This window comes from Callorhinus ursinus, unplaced genomic scaffold, assembly GCF_003265705.2.
Source record: "Callorhinus ursinus isolate GAN/ISIS: 27379988/994484 unplaced genomic scaffold, GSC_fseal_2.0 scaffold21, whole genome shotgun sequence".
Taxonomy (NCBI): domain Eukaryota; kingdom Metazoa; phylum Chordata; class Mammalia; order Carnivora; family Otariidae; genus Callorhinus; species Callorhinus ursinus.
In genome coordinates, this window is record NW_027397083.1 from 15,017,862 (window position 1) to 15,034,479 (window position 16,618).

The following is a 16,618-nucleotide window of genomic DNA, read 5'->3' on the forward strand; positions in this document are numbered from 1 at the left end:
TACCCCAAGAGGAAGTAAAGTAAATACACAATAATCAACCAACAAGAACTTCTTGAGCACCTCCTCGTGCTTAAGTCCATGCTGGGTGTTTTAGGGGACAATGGGTTTACAACTCTTGTCCTTACTTTGAAGGATCCTGCCAGCAACACGGGATGCCTAAGAAAACTGGTATCTCTTCAACTTAGATTCTGCCTCCTCCAGAGGTACCAAATCCTAGCACGATGGTGAAGCTTGTAGATGCTGGAGCAACCACCTAGTCTCAACTCCTTCTTTGTGTTCTACTGGCTGTGTGATATTGGGCAAGGTACTTGAACTCTCTATGCCTATCTCATTAGAAAAGTTTGGATAATAATAATGGCATCTATGTTGGAGGAATGATGTAAGGATTCAATGATTTAATACATGTAGCATGCTAGACAGTTCCTGGCACCCACTAAAGGCCTGATAAATGGGAGCAATTACCATTATTCATTGCAGAAGGGCAACATTATCCTACTCGGTATGATAATGCTCAAAGGTCAGCAATCTCAACCAACATCCACATTTCTCTCCAGAGACCACAATAGTGGTCATTTGGCAAGAACTGACTGTGCACCAGAAATCACAGTAAGTACTTCCAGATGAGGAACCCGGGGCCCTGAAAAGTTTGTGCCTCATCAAATGTTCTCCAGGTGGCAGATGCTAGGAGTTTGTTGTCATAAATACTCACTGACAGAACACTTTTCATTCTTCAATGTTGGAGTCAATAGGGCATTAAAAAGTAGAATTTCTCCAGCAGACTCTTTTCTAAAAATAGCATCAGGGTAATAGAGACAGGGATCCTGATCCAAAACTCATGCATTCCACCATCACCCTGCAAATCTCCCTTGCTAATGGCATCGTATATGAATTTTACCTAAATGTGGTTTTGTAACCCCCTTCTGTTTTCAGCCTCTGCTGCCGGTTGGGCTGGTGGTAAGGGTGGCACATAGAAGGAGAGAAGATATGACTACAGAAACATTGGCAGAGGTTAAACAGGGCAGGTTCTAGGAAAAGCATGGAACCTATTATACCTAGCAAAAAGAATTGGGTAGGAGTCTTGGTCTTATGTCAAGTGACTTGTCTTTGAATTTACTCCCATAGTACACGCATGTGTTGAGTGTCTTCTTCGTCCCAAGAACCATGGGACACCGTGGATACCAGGGAGTCAATGAGGTACCAGAATTTCCACTCTACAGTGAGAGACAGACTATGCCTTCAATGCCCATGAGACCCAGGGATCTTGAACCAACAGAGAGGGAAGGATCCCTTCAGAAGGCAGTGCTGAAGCCAGAGCAAAAGAAGAGAGGCTCAGGACGACCTGAGCTCCTGTGTCTACAGTGTGGTTTTAACACTAGGCAGGCCTGACTTCAACCCAGGCTTGGCCACCACCCAGCAAGCCTGGAGCCTCTGTTTCTTCATCCAAAAGAGAGGGTAGTGGTAGCTAATTCCCAGGGTTATTGTGAACAATAACCAAGGTAAGGCAGGCGAGCATTCTAGCACAATGCTTGGCACATGGTAGATGCTCCATGTGTTTATGATTCTTTCTTCTCTGACCCCACACAACCACCCCAGGAGCACCGAGGGACTGGTTATCATGGTAGTTAAGAGGATGGGCTCTGGAGGCAGGCAGCCTGGACTAACATCCTTGTTCTCCCATTTATGAGCTGTGTGACTGTGGGCAAGTTACTTAACCTCTCTGTGCCTCCATTCCCTCATCCGTAAAACGGAGATAATAAGTAACTCCCTCACCAAAGAGTTGTGAAAATTTAATAGCATGAATGTATTAAAAGATAAGTGGAGGCATATGTAAAATTTTCAAGTGTTTATTTGAAAAAACATCAATTCCAGTTGGGCATCGCCAAACTGAAAGTGGTTAGGGGCACTCCACCACCGACAAGAGCTAGGGGAAGGCCTTTTATAGGGCAGACGTGCAAGCCAAGTAAGGGAATTATTTGACAGGCTAGAGCTTAGGTGCTTGCCTTATTTGGAAAAAGGCTACTTGGCAGTTTGTGATTGGTGGCTTTTAAATTTCATTTTTTTCGGATATCATGGCATTCAAAATTGAGTCTGGCTTAGGTTTTGGTTTCCTTGTGCAGGGTCCCAAGACATTAGAGTGACCAAAGTCTAGTGGTGTCCTTGTTTAATTACTTTGACCAATCTACAGCACAGCAATGAGAGAGAGCACACTCATGTAGAGGCACACCGACTGTCCCCAGGTTTTATTTCATTTAATTCACCCAACAACCCCAAAAGAGATGTACCCTTCTTCCACATTTTGCGGAGGAGAGAACTGGGAGGTAAGGACGTCAAATAAGTTTCTCAGGCTCAACCCACCGGCAGGTGGCAAAGCAAGGATTCAAACAGAAGACCAGATCCTTCCAAAACTTGGTCTTAGTCTCTACGTTGCTCTGACGAGCCTAATTAAGTGTTACCTCTTATTACTGTGCAGTTGAGACATCAGGAGGACAGGCTGGAAATCCTAAAATGCTCCATACCATTTTCTGCCTTCCTCTTCTGCATCCCCCACTCCCAATTCTTGCCTTCGATCGACATTCATAATATGGTTGTTATAAACTGAGTGTTTGATGGTGTCGAAGAGCTCCGCTCCAATCAAATTTAGGTTCAGTGTGATAGTTAGAATTAATTAGAGTCAAATTCCTCTTTTATTTTGGTTTTATCTTAATCACCCCTTTTATCCACTGGTCCAGAAGCCTGTAATTTCCCATATAGGTCCTCAGAGATGCTGTATTATACATTCAGGACCAGGAAACAGAGTTTGTTGTCCCATGCGTCGACTGCCAGAAAACTTTTCACTCTGAAGTAGTTGAGCCAAGACAGCATAGGGGAAAAAAAGGGGGGGGGGGTCATTTCTCCAAAAGACTGTATTCCAAATACAAAAGCAGAATACGGTGTTTTCCTCGCAAACCTTTCTACTGAGAAGAGTGTGTGTGTGCAGATCCAAACACGAGAAACGTTTCAGAAACCCGTGACGGGATGGGAAGTGCCCAGCAGCAGGGCATGTGATGTGTAGGACCATCTTGGTTCCCTAGACACCAAGGAGCAAGACGCAAACCACAGAATTTTAGAGCTTAAAGGATTCACAAAGACCATCTAATCCAGTTCTTTGCAAACTCTTTTTAAGTGCAGATTCTTTTGTTCAAAGGAAATCCTACCCTGGAGATTTATATAAAAGCTGAGGTGCTCTTATTGAAACAGGGAGGAGAGGTCTAGAGCCTGACCCCCTCGGCTCCCAGCCTCCCATCCCCAGCAGCCCCCTGAGGCCTCCTGGGAACGCCTGGAGTTTCCCAGGATTTGTGCCCCTGAATTTGAAGATCGTGATTCTAATCCAAACTCCTCCTTTCGCCAAGGGAGGAAATAAGCCCAGAGATGCTACTGGACTTGCCTGAGGCTACACAGCAAGTCCGTATGGTCTTACCTTCCTTCAACAATTTCCCCATGACACCCTGAGTCCTCCAATGAACTGCCTTTTGTTTCTCCTAACCATGTGTGTTTGTATTTGTGCGTTTGTACCCGTGCCCAGAGTTCCCAAGAAAACCTAACCAACAAGTCCCTGCTCTCACTTTAAAGCTTGGAGTCTGCAGTTTGGACACAGTGTCTTGGCTGCCCAAGAGAGCTGGAAGCACACTGCAAAGAGGCATAGCGTTATAAACGCTGATCCGTAGGCTACTGGGGACACTGCATTTCACAGCCTAAATTAGGTCGAATTTCTGCTTTGGGGGGGTGGGGGCATGCTACAAAGTGCGTAGTTCTCAGCCAGACACCTGAGAGCTGGCATGCAAGTCAGGCCCCCAACCTCGTAGCTACAGACACCCGGCTGGGCCACTAAATCTCTTCCTCTCTCTCCATCCATAAGGAAGGGGAAGGGAGAAAGCCTCCCCATGGCTCATTGCATCCGAAGATGCTAGAAGCTAAGCAAGTTCATATTAGAAGTGAAACAAGGAAATGATGGCTTCGAGAGACAAAGTAGAACAGCCCCCACGTCGTTCCTACAGGCCAGCTGTCGCCTTCATCGAGTTGCACGGCATAGACTGGTGGAAGTGGTAGAGAAGGGGGTTTCTCACTGATGTGCTCCCTCGAGGAAAACAGCTCTCAGGGGGCTTACTCAGTGCTTCCCTCGCATTACCTCATGTGACCCCCCAGGAGCCCAGTGGGTAGGTACTCTTGTTTGCACTCGACCCAGTTAAGCTATTAGCTAGCCAGTTAAGTTATTCAAGGTGACACAGCTAGAAAATGAAGGACCTAGAATTTGAATCCCAAAACCACCTAGCTGCGGAGCCTGTGTTCTTAACCCCTGCCCCATCCTGCCCCTGCTCTTTGCCCCACAGAGGGGGAAAAGAGAGAATGACGGGGTTTCCACAAGTGCAGGACTCCGCCAGCCCAGGAGGGAGGCGGCAGAGACAGCCACCGGGGCTGGATGGCGAGTTTCCCCTCCAGCTTGCAGGAACGAGAATTCCCAGCAAACGCAGGGCACTTCCAGCAAAGCTCCCAGAGGCAAGAATTCTCAGCTTGTTTACTGAGTCCCCTGGAAAGGGGGAGCGGAGGGGGCGGGCGGAGCCTGGAGGGGGGCGGTGAGCTGGGCACAAAAACAGGATAAAGGTAAACTTTCTGCATGTGAGAACCATTCCCCCCCTCCAAGGAGCCATGTCACACTGTATGTCACCGTCATCAAAGGGGCTGTGCGTAAACCTGAAAAACCAAACGGACCTGTCTGTAGGTGTTACTTATATCACAAGGCTACAGGTGCCTTTATTTCCATCGCACGCTGGTGCTGGGAGCGCCTTGCCTTGAAAGCCTCCTCTTTGGACCTAGTCACCCACCGCTGTCCTCACGTAAGCACCTTTTCTTTGCTCTTTTCGATGAATTGTCAGGGGCGTCAGGGCTTAGAGCCCAGGGCTGGGGCCTGGGTCTGTTCATCTGGTCTCCAGCTCCGGATCGCCGCCCCCCGCCCCCCCCCCCCCCCCCCCCCCCCCCCCGCCAGTTCCATCAGTCACAATGCCTCCTGGGAGCTGTTTGACAGGGACTTAAGTGCTTGCCTGAGAGAGTCATTTTTGCCTCCTGGGGCTGCGTAACCACCCCCTCCTCAGCTAAACCAAGGGCGACTGGCAAAGAATACGTAGAGGCACTCAATTCTCTACTCAGTTCCTAAAACTGTCCTTAGGAAGGGGAGCTAGATTTTGCACCCAAAAGTAGTCAGCTTCAAGGAAAGCCCACCGGCCCCCTGGCTAAACTCCTCCTTCTGCCGTTGGCTCACAGCTCCCCCTTGATACAGAGCAGACAGCTGCCTTGTTACAGTCTGGGGCATTTTTCAGGAATTTGTCTGCACATAATAGCTTAAAAGAAACCCTTTTTGCCCTCTCACACCACCTCAGTGGTCTAGCCGTCTAAACGGCTTCCAGAAAAGCAATGGTTAGGGTTTTTCCCGCTGTGTTCTCAGACCCTTCCAAGACCCTGCAGTGTGTGGGGTTGGTGTGCATTTGCCCCCTGCTGGCCACCACCGGTAGCCCACATGCCCCCGTCTCCACCTGAGGCTGGGGACCCACCCTTGGATGGACTAAAAATTTTACAAACTGGAAAGGATGTCAGAGGTCATTAAGTACAACCTCTTCGTTTTACAGATGAGTAAGCTGGGGCCCAGAAAGGTAAAGTGATTTAGGGAGACAGCTTCGTGTTTTAGTCTAAAGACCCAGCGAGAGGGGTCGTTTGCTCCTCTAAGTGAAGGCTTAATTCTTTGTCCTCATGTGGTCTCTGAGAATGTGTTTCATGACTCAAGGGGTTTTAGGCAGGCACTTTCACCGTTTGGTTGTCTTTTTTTTCTCAGAAGTCACCAGAGTAGGAGGCTTTTCGATATACTGACGACAGTTGATTCTCCCCTGCTCTGGCACAGACATCGATCGATGTGTTAAGCCCAGACTCTTGCATATGTGATCTGATTTTATTAAATCCTCAGGACATCCTGAGGATGGCGTGTTAAAATCCCATTTTAAAAGATGAGGCATTTTAAAGATGAGCTCAGAGAAGAGCATGGATTTTTATAGACCGCACCTTATATGAAACAAAAAGAATTCTGACAGGCTGAGTAGTAAGACGCCTAAGTGTCCCATATCCCTTGTCCTTGTGGGTGGCAGAGGTAGGATTTAACCCCTCAAGGATTTCACCCAAAGCCGATAAGCTTTGCATAGGAACCCCCAGTAAACCATGTGGCTTACCTTCTGTGGGGCTTTGCCACACCTTTGGAGAAACAACTAAGGACAAACGAACATGCAAGCTCCCTAAACAAGCTAGAGGAAAATGAGGAGTCACTTGGCAAGACATGAGCAAGTCCATTCTCACAGCTGCTCTGCTTTCTCTCAGAACAAATATTCAAGCACCCCAATTCTTTAGCAGCAAGCATCAATATAATCTACCGAGATCTCCCCCCACATGTCCCTCTTTAGGGAGGTCCAAAGTGTGGGAAATTGACCCTGTTTTGCCCCCAGGGCTGCAGACCCGGTGGACACTTAGGTGTCGCTGAGGCTTTGGAGGAGGAAAAACTTCTTCTTCCCAATAGGACTGCCTAGATGGGGGGATCAGAGAAGGCCCTTCTTGGGCCCCCATTCCATGGTTTCCACCCTCATGGCCTGGTTCTGCCTGGTGATGTTTTGGTGCATAAACAGCCAATGTGTAGATGCTTAATTGGGTAGATTTTTGGTCACATGCCCAGAGTGAAGTTGATGATCTCTGCCAGGGTCAGGAAGGAATTTTCCTCCCCTGGCAAACTGGCCAAGCCTGGGTGGTTTGCTCCTTCCCCTCTCTCTGGAAGGCTGAGCAGAGGTGCCTGGTGGATCAGGCCATGGGCACCACACCTGTGATTGCTGCCTCGGACTCGTGTCAGGGCAAGAAGCCCACAGGCCTGTCCCTCTGACTGTGCGGACCGCTCCCCTGCCCCGCCCCGTGCACACCTGGTGAGTGAGCCGACTCTCAGAGGGGTTTGAAGCTGGTGGACGCATCGGGGACCCGAGCTTCTCTTCTATCACTGTCTCATTCGACTAGGTCCCTACAGCCAGCCTTTCTCACGCGTGGGAGGGAACCCACCTGATTCCCTTCCCTTGTGTGGATTGTGCTTGAGCCTTTCCTACTTGCTAGGCAGCTACAGTGGTGGCTGGGGGAAACAGATTCCAACAGCTGTGGCTGTGTGGATGGGCAGTGAGTGAGGGCTCAAGGCACTTAAGGGACCGGGCTAGCCCAGGCAAAGAATGTCCAGAGACCGCTGCTGAAAGTAGTGGACATGGGAGGGAAGGGAGAAGAGGAAATTGGGGGGCCTTTGCCGAGCTAAACGTTTAATCTCCATTTGAGGTGGTTGGATTTGTCTCCAACTGAGTGAGCTTGCTTGGCCACAATATCCAGTACAACCGACATATATGCGTGTGTGCCTGCTCATGTTTGGATGTGCCGGTCCATTCAGGCGGATGCCTGCAGAAAATCATGGAGCCGGGGCACATCTCAGAGTCCCCCCATCAGCGTGGTCATTTAGTAAATGAAGAGCAGAGGCACGAAAGGCAGAATCATGACTCCCAGTCAGTGCTCTTTCCATGATGACAAACCAGCCAGCCCCTCAAAACACAAAAACGTGTGCCTAGGGCAGCAGGCTTAGGACCCTCCCTGGATCTCCTTTCCTGCCCTGCTGCTGATTCTAGGTCTACATAACCCAGTGTTTCTCAACCATTGTTTCATTGTCACTCCCAACGAAGGCGGCTTTTTAGATAATTTTGTCATGGTCATTACCCCCCGCCCCCATCGATGTACTTACTGCATATCGTTTATGTACTGTGGCCCTTTAAAGGGTCATGAGACATAATAATGTCTAGGATTTTTTTTGACCCCCCAAGAACCAATTTTTCCCCTCTAGCGTCAATGTCACCCCCATGGGGAACGCACGGTCAAACTTCAAGCCTGGGCCTACATATTGCTGGACCTCAAGGTACTGGCTGAGAAATGGGGCCCCAAACAGCTGGTTCTTTCCCCCCACCCTCACCCTGTTCCACCTACATTAAAGAACTCTTAAGAGCTAAAATGTTCAATTACTGCAAGGACTTTCAAGGGCCGAGGAAGCTAAGCTACTGAATACAAAGCAGCCATTATTCCTGAACTCTCACACCCAGCGCATGTTGGCTAAGTGGCCAAGGTCTTTTGTGGAAAGCCCAGAGTTAATAATACGCTCTCCAACTGTAATAGCAGAAAATAAAAAATAAATCTGCTTTTATAAGAGACTTTTTTTTTCAAGAAGCAAGAAAAAATTACAGAAAAAAACATAGCCCTTGGTACACCTTTAAGAAAACTCAATGGATATAATTCATCATAGAAGAGATTACCAAAGGAAATCAGATCCGGTGCTGTGTACAGCAAGTGAGTAGGTTGCTGTAAAGAGGAAAAGAAATCCTTAAAAGAGGTAAATACCCTATTGATCAAAATATTCCTAATGTTTGATAATCAAATTCAATTTACCAAATGACTTTTGAGAGCTATTTAGATCAGGTGTAAGTGAGGAAGTGCCCACTCCTGCTATTGTGTTTTTTTACCTGGAGGATTTTTTTTTTTAAGATTTTATTTATTTATTTGAGAGAGAGAGAGAGAATGAGAAATAGAGAGCACGAGAGGGAAGAGGGTCAGAGGGAGAAGCAGACTCCCCGCTGAGCAGGGAGCCTGATGCGGGACTCGATCCCGGGACTCCAGGATCATGACCTGAGCCGAAGGCAGTTGCCCAACCAACTGAGCCACCCAGGCACCCTTACCTGGAGGATTTCTAATTGATGGGGAAGACCTGGGGACAGTTCTATTTTCTTCCACGTGGACTACACCCCTCTTTTCTCCAAACACCCCCATGAAGGTCATGTCAGAGGTCGGCCATCTTCTTCCTCAGTTTTCTGAGACTTTACCATTAGCCCTCACTTATGGGAGCTTCTCTGAGGTCAAGTCCACAATGCAGAAGGGGGGCTTTGGGCTCCAGGGGCCCTCCCCTCCCTCATAACCTCCCACCCCCATCCCTCTTCATCCTACCTCCTGCTCAGGATATAAACCCAGCCAATCCGTGGGAAAATCAGAGTCCAAACTCAAGCAGCCTTGACCTCTGTTTGATATGGCTCCCAGGGGGGAGATCCATGAACATGATAATCCAGCGGGCAGGTTAACCCGCTCTGGGAACCAGAAAGGAGGCTTCCCAGTGGGGTCTGGTGACTCTCCAAAAACGGCCCAGAAAGGGTGCCAGAGTGTGAGAATTTGAACTCGGTTATTTCTCTATAACAGGAGGGCAGTTCTGATGCACATTTGATGAAGATAATGATGGTAGATTTGCAAGCACCCCCAAAGAACTGGTCTTTGATTCTAGAATCACACAACCCCTGACCTTCTCGGTATTGGGGTTCCATTTGATATGTAAGTGTGTTAGGGATATGTCTGTAGACAGATGTGACTGTGAGTGTTTCTAGAAAAGGAAGCAGATGATCCAAAATTCGGAAAACTTAAGAACTCGCTACAACATAATGTTGCACCCATTGACTGTATGACCTTGAGCGGGTTACGCAAATTCCCTGGGCCTTACTTGTCTCAACTATACAATGATGGGGTGAAGGGAAAGATTGGACTAACTCTGGACTTTCCAACACATGGAGCTCACACCACTCATGATAGAGGAAATAGATCTGGTCAGGGGTAGGCAAACTTTTATTTCAGGGGCCAAGTAGTTAGTATTTTAGGATATACACGCCCAAAGGCAAAATGGATTATAGTAGATGGGTATTTATATAACCATTTACTATGTAACTATTTACAAATGTAAAATAATTTTCCGTTGTGGACCATCCAAACATAGGTGGTGGGCTGGATTGGGCCTGTAAATTGTAGTTTGCTAACCCCTGATTTAGGTGATGCGTGGACCAACAGTTTTTATTTAAATGCTATGTCTTTATTTTTCTGCATGTTAAAAGGAGACAGAATTTCTACCTATAATGGTGATACAAAGTTTTCCTTTAAAATAAATGTAGTTGTCTTAAAACAAAAAGGAAGTTTTTTGTTGTTTTTTTTTTAGCGTGTTAAGTAAATTATTGGGATGGTAGGCAAATGACTAAAGTTTGCAAAACACTGAACTAGAAGATTATTAAGCCCCCGGCCATCTGAAAATTCTATATGCTTAATATCCCAAGATCTGGAATCCAGTCTTTGGTCTGACATTTAACCTACCAGCTGTGTGACCTTGAGCTGCGGGGGTCCCCTTTGCAAAATGGGGGTAGAAGCTCCCTATCTCATCAACGTTATTGTGATAATCAGAAAAGAGAAGTTGGGCAAACAGATTTTTCTAATCTACCAAACATGAATTCATTTTTTTTTTCTGAATTGTGGGAATATGGGAAGCAGCAAACTTGAAAGATGAGACCAGCATGGGCAGGAATGCACATGAATGAGGGCCCCGAGCCCATTCCGTTCTGCCTTCTTTCTAGCCTCAACCAGACACCTTCTCCCAAATCTTCCTCCTTGCCAGTGTATGCAGGGAGGAGAGCCCTGTGATTAGGAACATGACTTCTTAAGTGGATAAACCTGAGTTGTTATCCAAACTCCACCATCTGCCAACCAGGTGGTTTGGGGTATATGACCTAAAATCTTAAGCATCCATCCTCATCACTAAAACAGAACCTGTCTCAGAGTTTGTTCCGAGGAGACCATGAATAATGAGTATAAAGTTGTAAAGTGCTCAGCACAGAGCCCAAAATGTAGTAGGTGTATGTTCCAATTATCACGGGTCCTCACTCTCTGAACCCAAACCATGGGACTAGATGTGCTGCAGAATTCAGAACTCCTCAGGTGTTAGGAAGGTTATACAGTATATATATACCGCAGGACACAGAGTCCTCTTCTCTGGGTCTTCCTCCTGAGAATCATATGTATTGTATGTAGCATATGAATATCCATCAAGTAGAATCAATAAAACTATAATTCTAATTACAAAACTACATAGCATAGGGATAATGTATATATGTATAATATGTTGCTTATATACATATACATGTGTGTACATATATGTTTAGTACATGGTTTATATGCCTGAGTATAGATGTATGGATGTAATATATACATAACAGTACATAAAACTATATAACAATAATTTAGGATGGGTTTTCATTTTGTTTTGTTTTGTGTTTTGCTGGGAAATAAGTTTGCAAACACACACACATACTTTCAATTTCAGAGCTTGTGGATTTCAGAATTGTGGGTAAGGGTTTGGGGGTGTATTAACATACAGCAACACTTGCCCAGCCTTCAGAAGCATATGGTTAAATGTTACAAGCCAGAGTTCAGGGGTCAGATGTGAGCCGGTAGGAAAAGTAAAGAAAGAGGCTGTATTGCGTCATAAGAGCCTCCTGTCAAACCCTGAGCTTTGCCACTTACGGGCCATGTTACGTGGGCAACTGTCTCAACCCCACTGTCTAGGTTTTCTTGTATGTAAGACAGGGACAGATATACAAACTTCTCGGGATGTGGCAAGGATTGAATAACATTGTGGCAAGCACGTAGAGGGGTACCTGGTTCCTAGGAGGCTGCTTGTTTGCTATTAAAAACCGACTGTGCCCCGTGGGGGGCTCCTGCAGTGTGGCCCTCGTCGGCTTCCTCACAGCCCTCTCCTGCCATTGTAGGGTGATGTTGGACTCAGTGACACACAGTACCTTCCTGCCCAACACGTCCTTCTGCGACCCCCTGATGTCGTGGACTGATCTGTTCAGCAATGAAGAGTATTATCCTGCCTTTGAGCATCAGACAGGTGCGTAAATCCAGAGAAGCCTATCCGAGCTGGGAAGAGCTGGGGCAGGAGGTGGTGCTGGCGTCTAGGAGGTGGCAAGGCCATGCTGGGGGCCTGAAAATGCCAGCTTCCACCAGTGTTCGGGGCAGAAAACTGGAGGAGGTCTGGGAAGCAGGCGGGGCAGCTTCTGCGGAAAGAAAAGTACCAGAATCCTCACCCCAACCACTTCCCAGCTCTGTGGCCTTGGGGGACTCCACTAACATCTTCAGGCCTCGTTTTGCTAACAGAATCAATCTCTTGGAGTTATTGTATTTAAGCAATGTAGTGGAAAGAAACCCTTAGCCTAGAGCCTAGCATGCTGTGATTGCTCGATCATCATGGTTTTAGCTAACATTTGCTGAATCTAGCTATGGTTCAGGCCCTGTGCCAAGCACCCATCTCATCCTTACAGCAGCCCTCTGAGAAATGAACAATTATTATTTCCACTTTACGGATGAAGAAGCTGAGGCACAGAAAGGTCAAGTGACTTGTCCAAGGTCTTACGGTTAATTAGGTTTCATGCAAGTTGACTTGAGCACCTGTGCTCTTAAGTATCCTACATGGTCATCTTATAAATGATGTTACCCTGTGGTTATTGTTATGAATATTACTGTTTTTCTCTGAGCTTCTATTTCCTTATCCCTAAAGCAGGGATGATGAGAATCACTGTGAGGATTAAGAGCGCCAAACTGCATAAAATACATAGCTTGGCCCAAAGCAAGTGCTCGGTAAACATGAATCCCTACACTGTCCACCAGGCCTCCCTTCCCACCCTTCCTCCTCTGTCAGACAGTTTTCTCCACCTAAAAAGGAAGCATGGGGCCCTGTGCAAATCCCATGCCAGAGGGGGGCCAGCTGAGCTGTGCCCCAGCATCTCTCTGAGGGCCTCTGTCCCCAGGTGTTCGGGTGACTGCACATCACAGCAAACCTGGCAGAGTGCTCACAGGGCAGGTGCACGCCCCGAGGCTGGTGATGCAAGTCCTAATCAAGCTGTCAGTCCTCACGGGGCCTTAACCCTGTGCATCCCGGCTTGGCATGGTCCACACTCAGGGGCAGGAGGCAGGCAGGCCCAGGAGAAGCCAAGCCTCTGAGGCTGCTGCAAAATGTCCCCCACCAGAAGGAAGCCCCTGCCTCCAGGCCAGAGGCCAAGGTGTCACAGACACACTTGAGGCGCTTACCTCCATAACCCAGTCCTGCCCCTGCTCCTGCCACCATCGCAGGTACACACACATGCACAGGATGTCTCTCACCCTATCTGGAGGGTTCTGAGTCAGCCAGATACATATTCCAGTTCTCCTTTAGGCCTAAGAAACACTCTGATTCAGAGATAATGAAGAACGTCCTCTATTTCTGCCCCTCACTATTTGGTTGAGGCAAGTTTGAAGGAGGAAAATGAAGGTTTTTGTGTCCCCATTGTCTCCCCCTTTGTCTGATGGTGGCAGGGTCCAGAAAGAAGGTCCTTCTCTCCACACATGCATAACCCAGACCTGCTATCCCGGGAGCCCCCTCTTCCTGCCCATTCTGCCAGGTGGCAGCTAGAGAGGTGGCAGGAGGGGACGGCCTGTCTGCCCAGGGAAGTATTCCAGGCACTGGAGCAGTTTCTGCAGTTATCGAGAGCTCAGACTTTGGAGCCGGATATCCTAAATGCAGTCTGGCTTTGTGATTTAATAACTGCAGCATTGTAACTTCTTGTGCCTTAGTTTTCTCATCTGTAAAATGGAGATGGCAGTAACACCTACCTCGTAGAATGTTTATCAGGGCGGTTTGTTATTACGTGGGAAGTGTTTGGAACACAGTCAGGTGCAGGACAAGCACACAGGGGCATTTAAAAATGAAGGACTCATTTCAGTTTGGGAAGATGAAAAGGTCCTGGAGACGGGCAGAGGTGATGGTTAGCACAATCATGTGAATGGACTTAGATTCCTGCATCACAGATGTAGCCCTCTTCTTCCACCACCCATTGAGAGAAGACCAAATCCCACCAAGGCATGAGGCCGATGAAAATAAAATATACTGCAGGAGTAACCCTCCCTGAGGGAGGAGCCCGACTTTTGACTTGCCACCTGGCTCTCTGGATTCCCAAAGGAGCTGAATGTCCCTGACCTCCTAAAGGTGGAGAGAAGTTGGATGTGCAAGGATAGTTGAGAGCTGCCTGGGCACTGGGTGGGCCCTGTAGGCCCTGGCTCTCCTCAGAGCACCCTCCTCTGTATTTTCTATCCCAGAGAGGTGATGCCTCCATCCGAGTGTCTGCGGAGAGGGAGGCAGCAAGGGACTGCAAACTCCCCGTGGTCTGTGCCCAGTGAGACATCCCTCCAGCCCCACGACGCCCAGTTAGTGGAAAAACAGCTCAGTCTCTTTCCCCCTCTTCATTTCTCCTATTGAATAAAAAAAGCAACAAGGGGCCCCGTCTCATCCTTTCCAAGTCAGGATTTGACAGCTTATATACTTTGAGACCAAAAGGAAAGAAAGGGAGAAAGAAATGATGTGCCCACTAGACAAACGATGTCTACAAGAGGGCAGGGAGGAATAATCAACTTAGTCAGGAAAACCAGGTGTTCTCACAACCTTTTCCAACGGCTTTAGCCGACAGCAGCCGAATCTGTGCCCGCCACACACTAACCACAAAGGATCGGACCTGCTCTTTGGAAGCAGGCCTTCTGCGTGGCCTCCCTGCAAGGACGGGGAGTGGACGGTCACAGACTGCAAAATACTCTAGAATTCCATTAACTCCCTCTGGGGCTTCCCTTATGCTCTCTTAAAATAAAGAATTACCGATACTGGAAAACTTTATCAAATTGTGCAGGGCAGGCCACCTGTCCTTCACAAGCATATGATACTTTTTAAAGATATTTCTCCACTCAAGTTCTGACAAGTCATGGAGTACCCTGGCCTCACACCTCGTTGCTGGCTCTCTGCCCTGAACCTGCACACAGCCACACAGCCCTCCCGTTTGCCAAGGTGACCACGCCGACATGCGGTGCCCCCTCTGCGGTGGATTCTGGTTACTACTTTGTCTGCAGCAAAGGTTTCTAGACTGGGGCCATTCCAGGGCTTCCTGAGAGGTCCCTCAGGAACCTGGGGTGACGGTTGAGAAGGGCAGGCTTCAGCTGCCACTCTCCATCCCCACTGTCACGCAAGGCTCTTGCACCTTGAAGGCACGAAGGCCCAGCTGCAAGAGCTGGAGAACCCCTACATGACCTACCCCCAGCTCTGACACTTCCTCAGAGGACCTGGTGGCGGGGGGTGGGAGGGGGGCGGTCACAGGTGCACAGGGCAGAGCACACTAACTGCTACATCCTAGGGGCTCCACAAATATGTTAGCTGTTGCTACACCATGGGAAATTTTATTTAAAAAAGAACTTTATTTGAAAAGGTGCAAAACCTTTTGGGTATTAACATCCAGAAGATCAGGGAGAGAGGCATTCGGGTCTCACGTGGGCTTTTCTCAGCAAGATCCACGCACTGGGTATAGAAGTCTGAGAGCGCATGCAAAAGAGTCTTAAGAATCTCTAAATCAAAACCAGATAAATAAAATCATTGAAGAGTGTGAGGTGGGCCTGTGGCGGTGGTGACAACCCGGGAGCACGCCCAGAGAGAGATCTCAGTGCTCACCACCAGCAGCCCACCGTGCACACATCTGAGCCTTCTGGGAAGCTGTGGCCTCGGGACCACTAGGGGCTTGGTGCTCCCTGCACCTTCCCAACCCCACATGCCCCAGGCCATAGCTCTTTGCTGATGCCCACCAACCCTTCTAGTCTCTTCTCCATCCAGTTTCTTACACTACTCCGGGCTTCCCTCCCATTCCACCATCTCATGGTCTAAATCATTCCACGGGCTTGGAAGGAAGGCCAAGAAGGGCTATTAGATGGAGCTCGACCCTCCCTGGGAGGAAACCTGGAAACAATTTTTCATTTCAGGCTCCCCCCCGCCCCCCATAAAGTCCTTCCTTTCAGTGACAAAGCCACAACTGATGGTGCCCCGTGCTACCCAGTCCACTCGCAGGCTCTCTTCAGTGCGGCCCCAGGCAAAAAACTTTCCCATCTCCCTATGCTAATAAATCACACTAATTACGGTCCAGGCTGTCTAACTCAGGCCTCCTGTGACCCAGACTCTCTGCCTCCCCACGCCGAGCCCTGGGCTTGCTTTGTTCTGCTTGTCCCTCAGCTAGATGGAGGGGTTGGGCGTGGCCTCGTTTCTCTAAGAACAAACACAGTCCCAAAATAGTAACGAATTACAGGTGACTTATATTGAAGGCTTACTGTCCTCCAGATAACTGGGCTAAGTTCTTTACATGTACCATTTTTTTCCTTTTCACAGCAAACTTCCTATGAGGGAGGCACTATTATTCTTGTTTTGCAGAAGGAAGCTGAGGTCCAGGGAGGTTAAGAGACTCCGCTAGGGTTGCCCAACTAATACGATGAAGAGCCAGGACTGCAAATCAGGGAGGTCCATTCCCCAGCCCACATTCAGTTAACTCCACACAATCCTCACCTCCCTTCCTGGTCCCTTCCTGCAGGTCCCTTGCTCTTCAGGTCATTCAGTGGAACAGTAGAATGGAGGACGGGACGAGAGTCTGATTGAATTCCGGGAGCTGGCCGGTTCCTTTAGCTTCACAGAGTTTCTCATTGAGGATCCCCGATCAGCGGAGGAGAAAGACCAAGTTCTCCTGCAGAGGGTCTGGGGACCTAACTCAGAGCTCTAAGCTCAAACAATTTTCACAGTCTCCAGTCCCACAGATTTTGCATTCTGCTGCATATCTATTTTGTTGTAATA

The 16,618-nt window shown here is 48.2% G+C and overlaps 1 protein-coding gene across 1 annotated transcript in view; it reads left to right on the plus strand.

The window, feature by feature from the left end:
- Positions 1–4,697: 4,697 nt before the first annotated feature.
- The window catches only part of ELF5 (E74 like ETS transcription factor 5), a 28,333-nt gene continuing 16,412 nt past the window's right edge, over positions 4,698–16,618 (plus strand). Inside the window, exons 1-2 of the mRNA XM_025878983.2 lie at positions 4,698–4,871; positions 11,703–11,827. Of these exons, the coding sequence (XP_025734768.1) occupies positions 11,707–11,827 (121 nt within the window). The 5' untranslated portion in view covers positions 4,698–4,871; positions 11,703–11,706. The remainder of the gene's footprint in view (positions 4,872–11,702; positions 11,828–16,618) is intronic.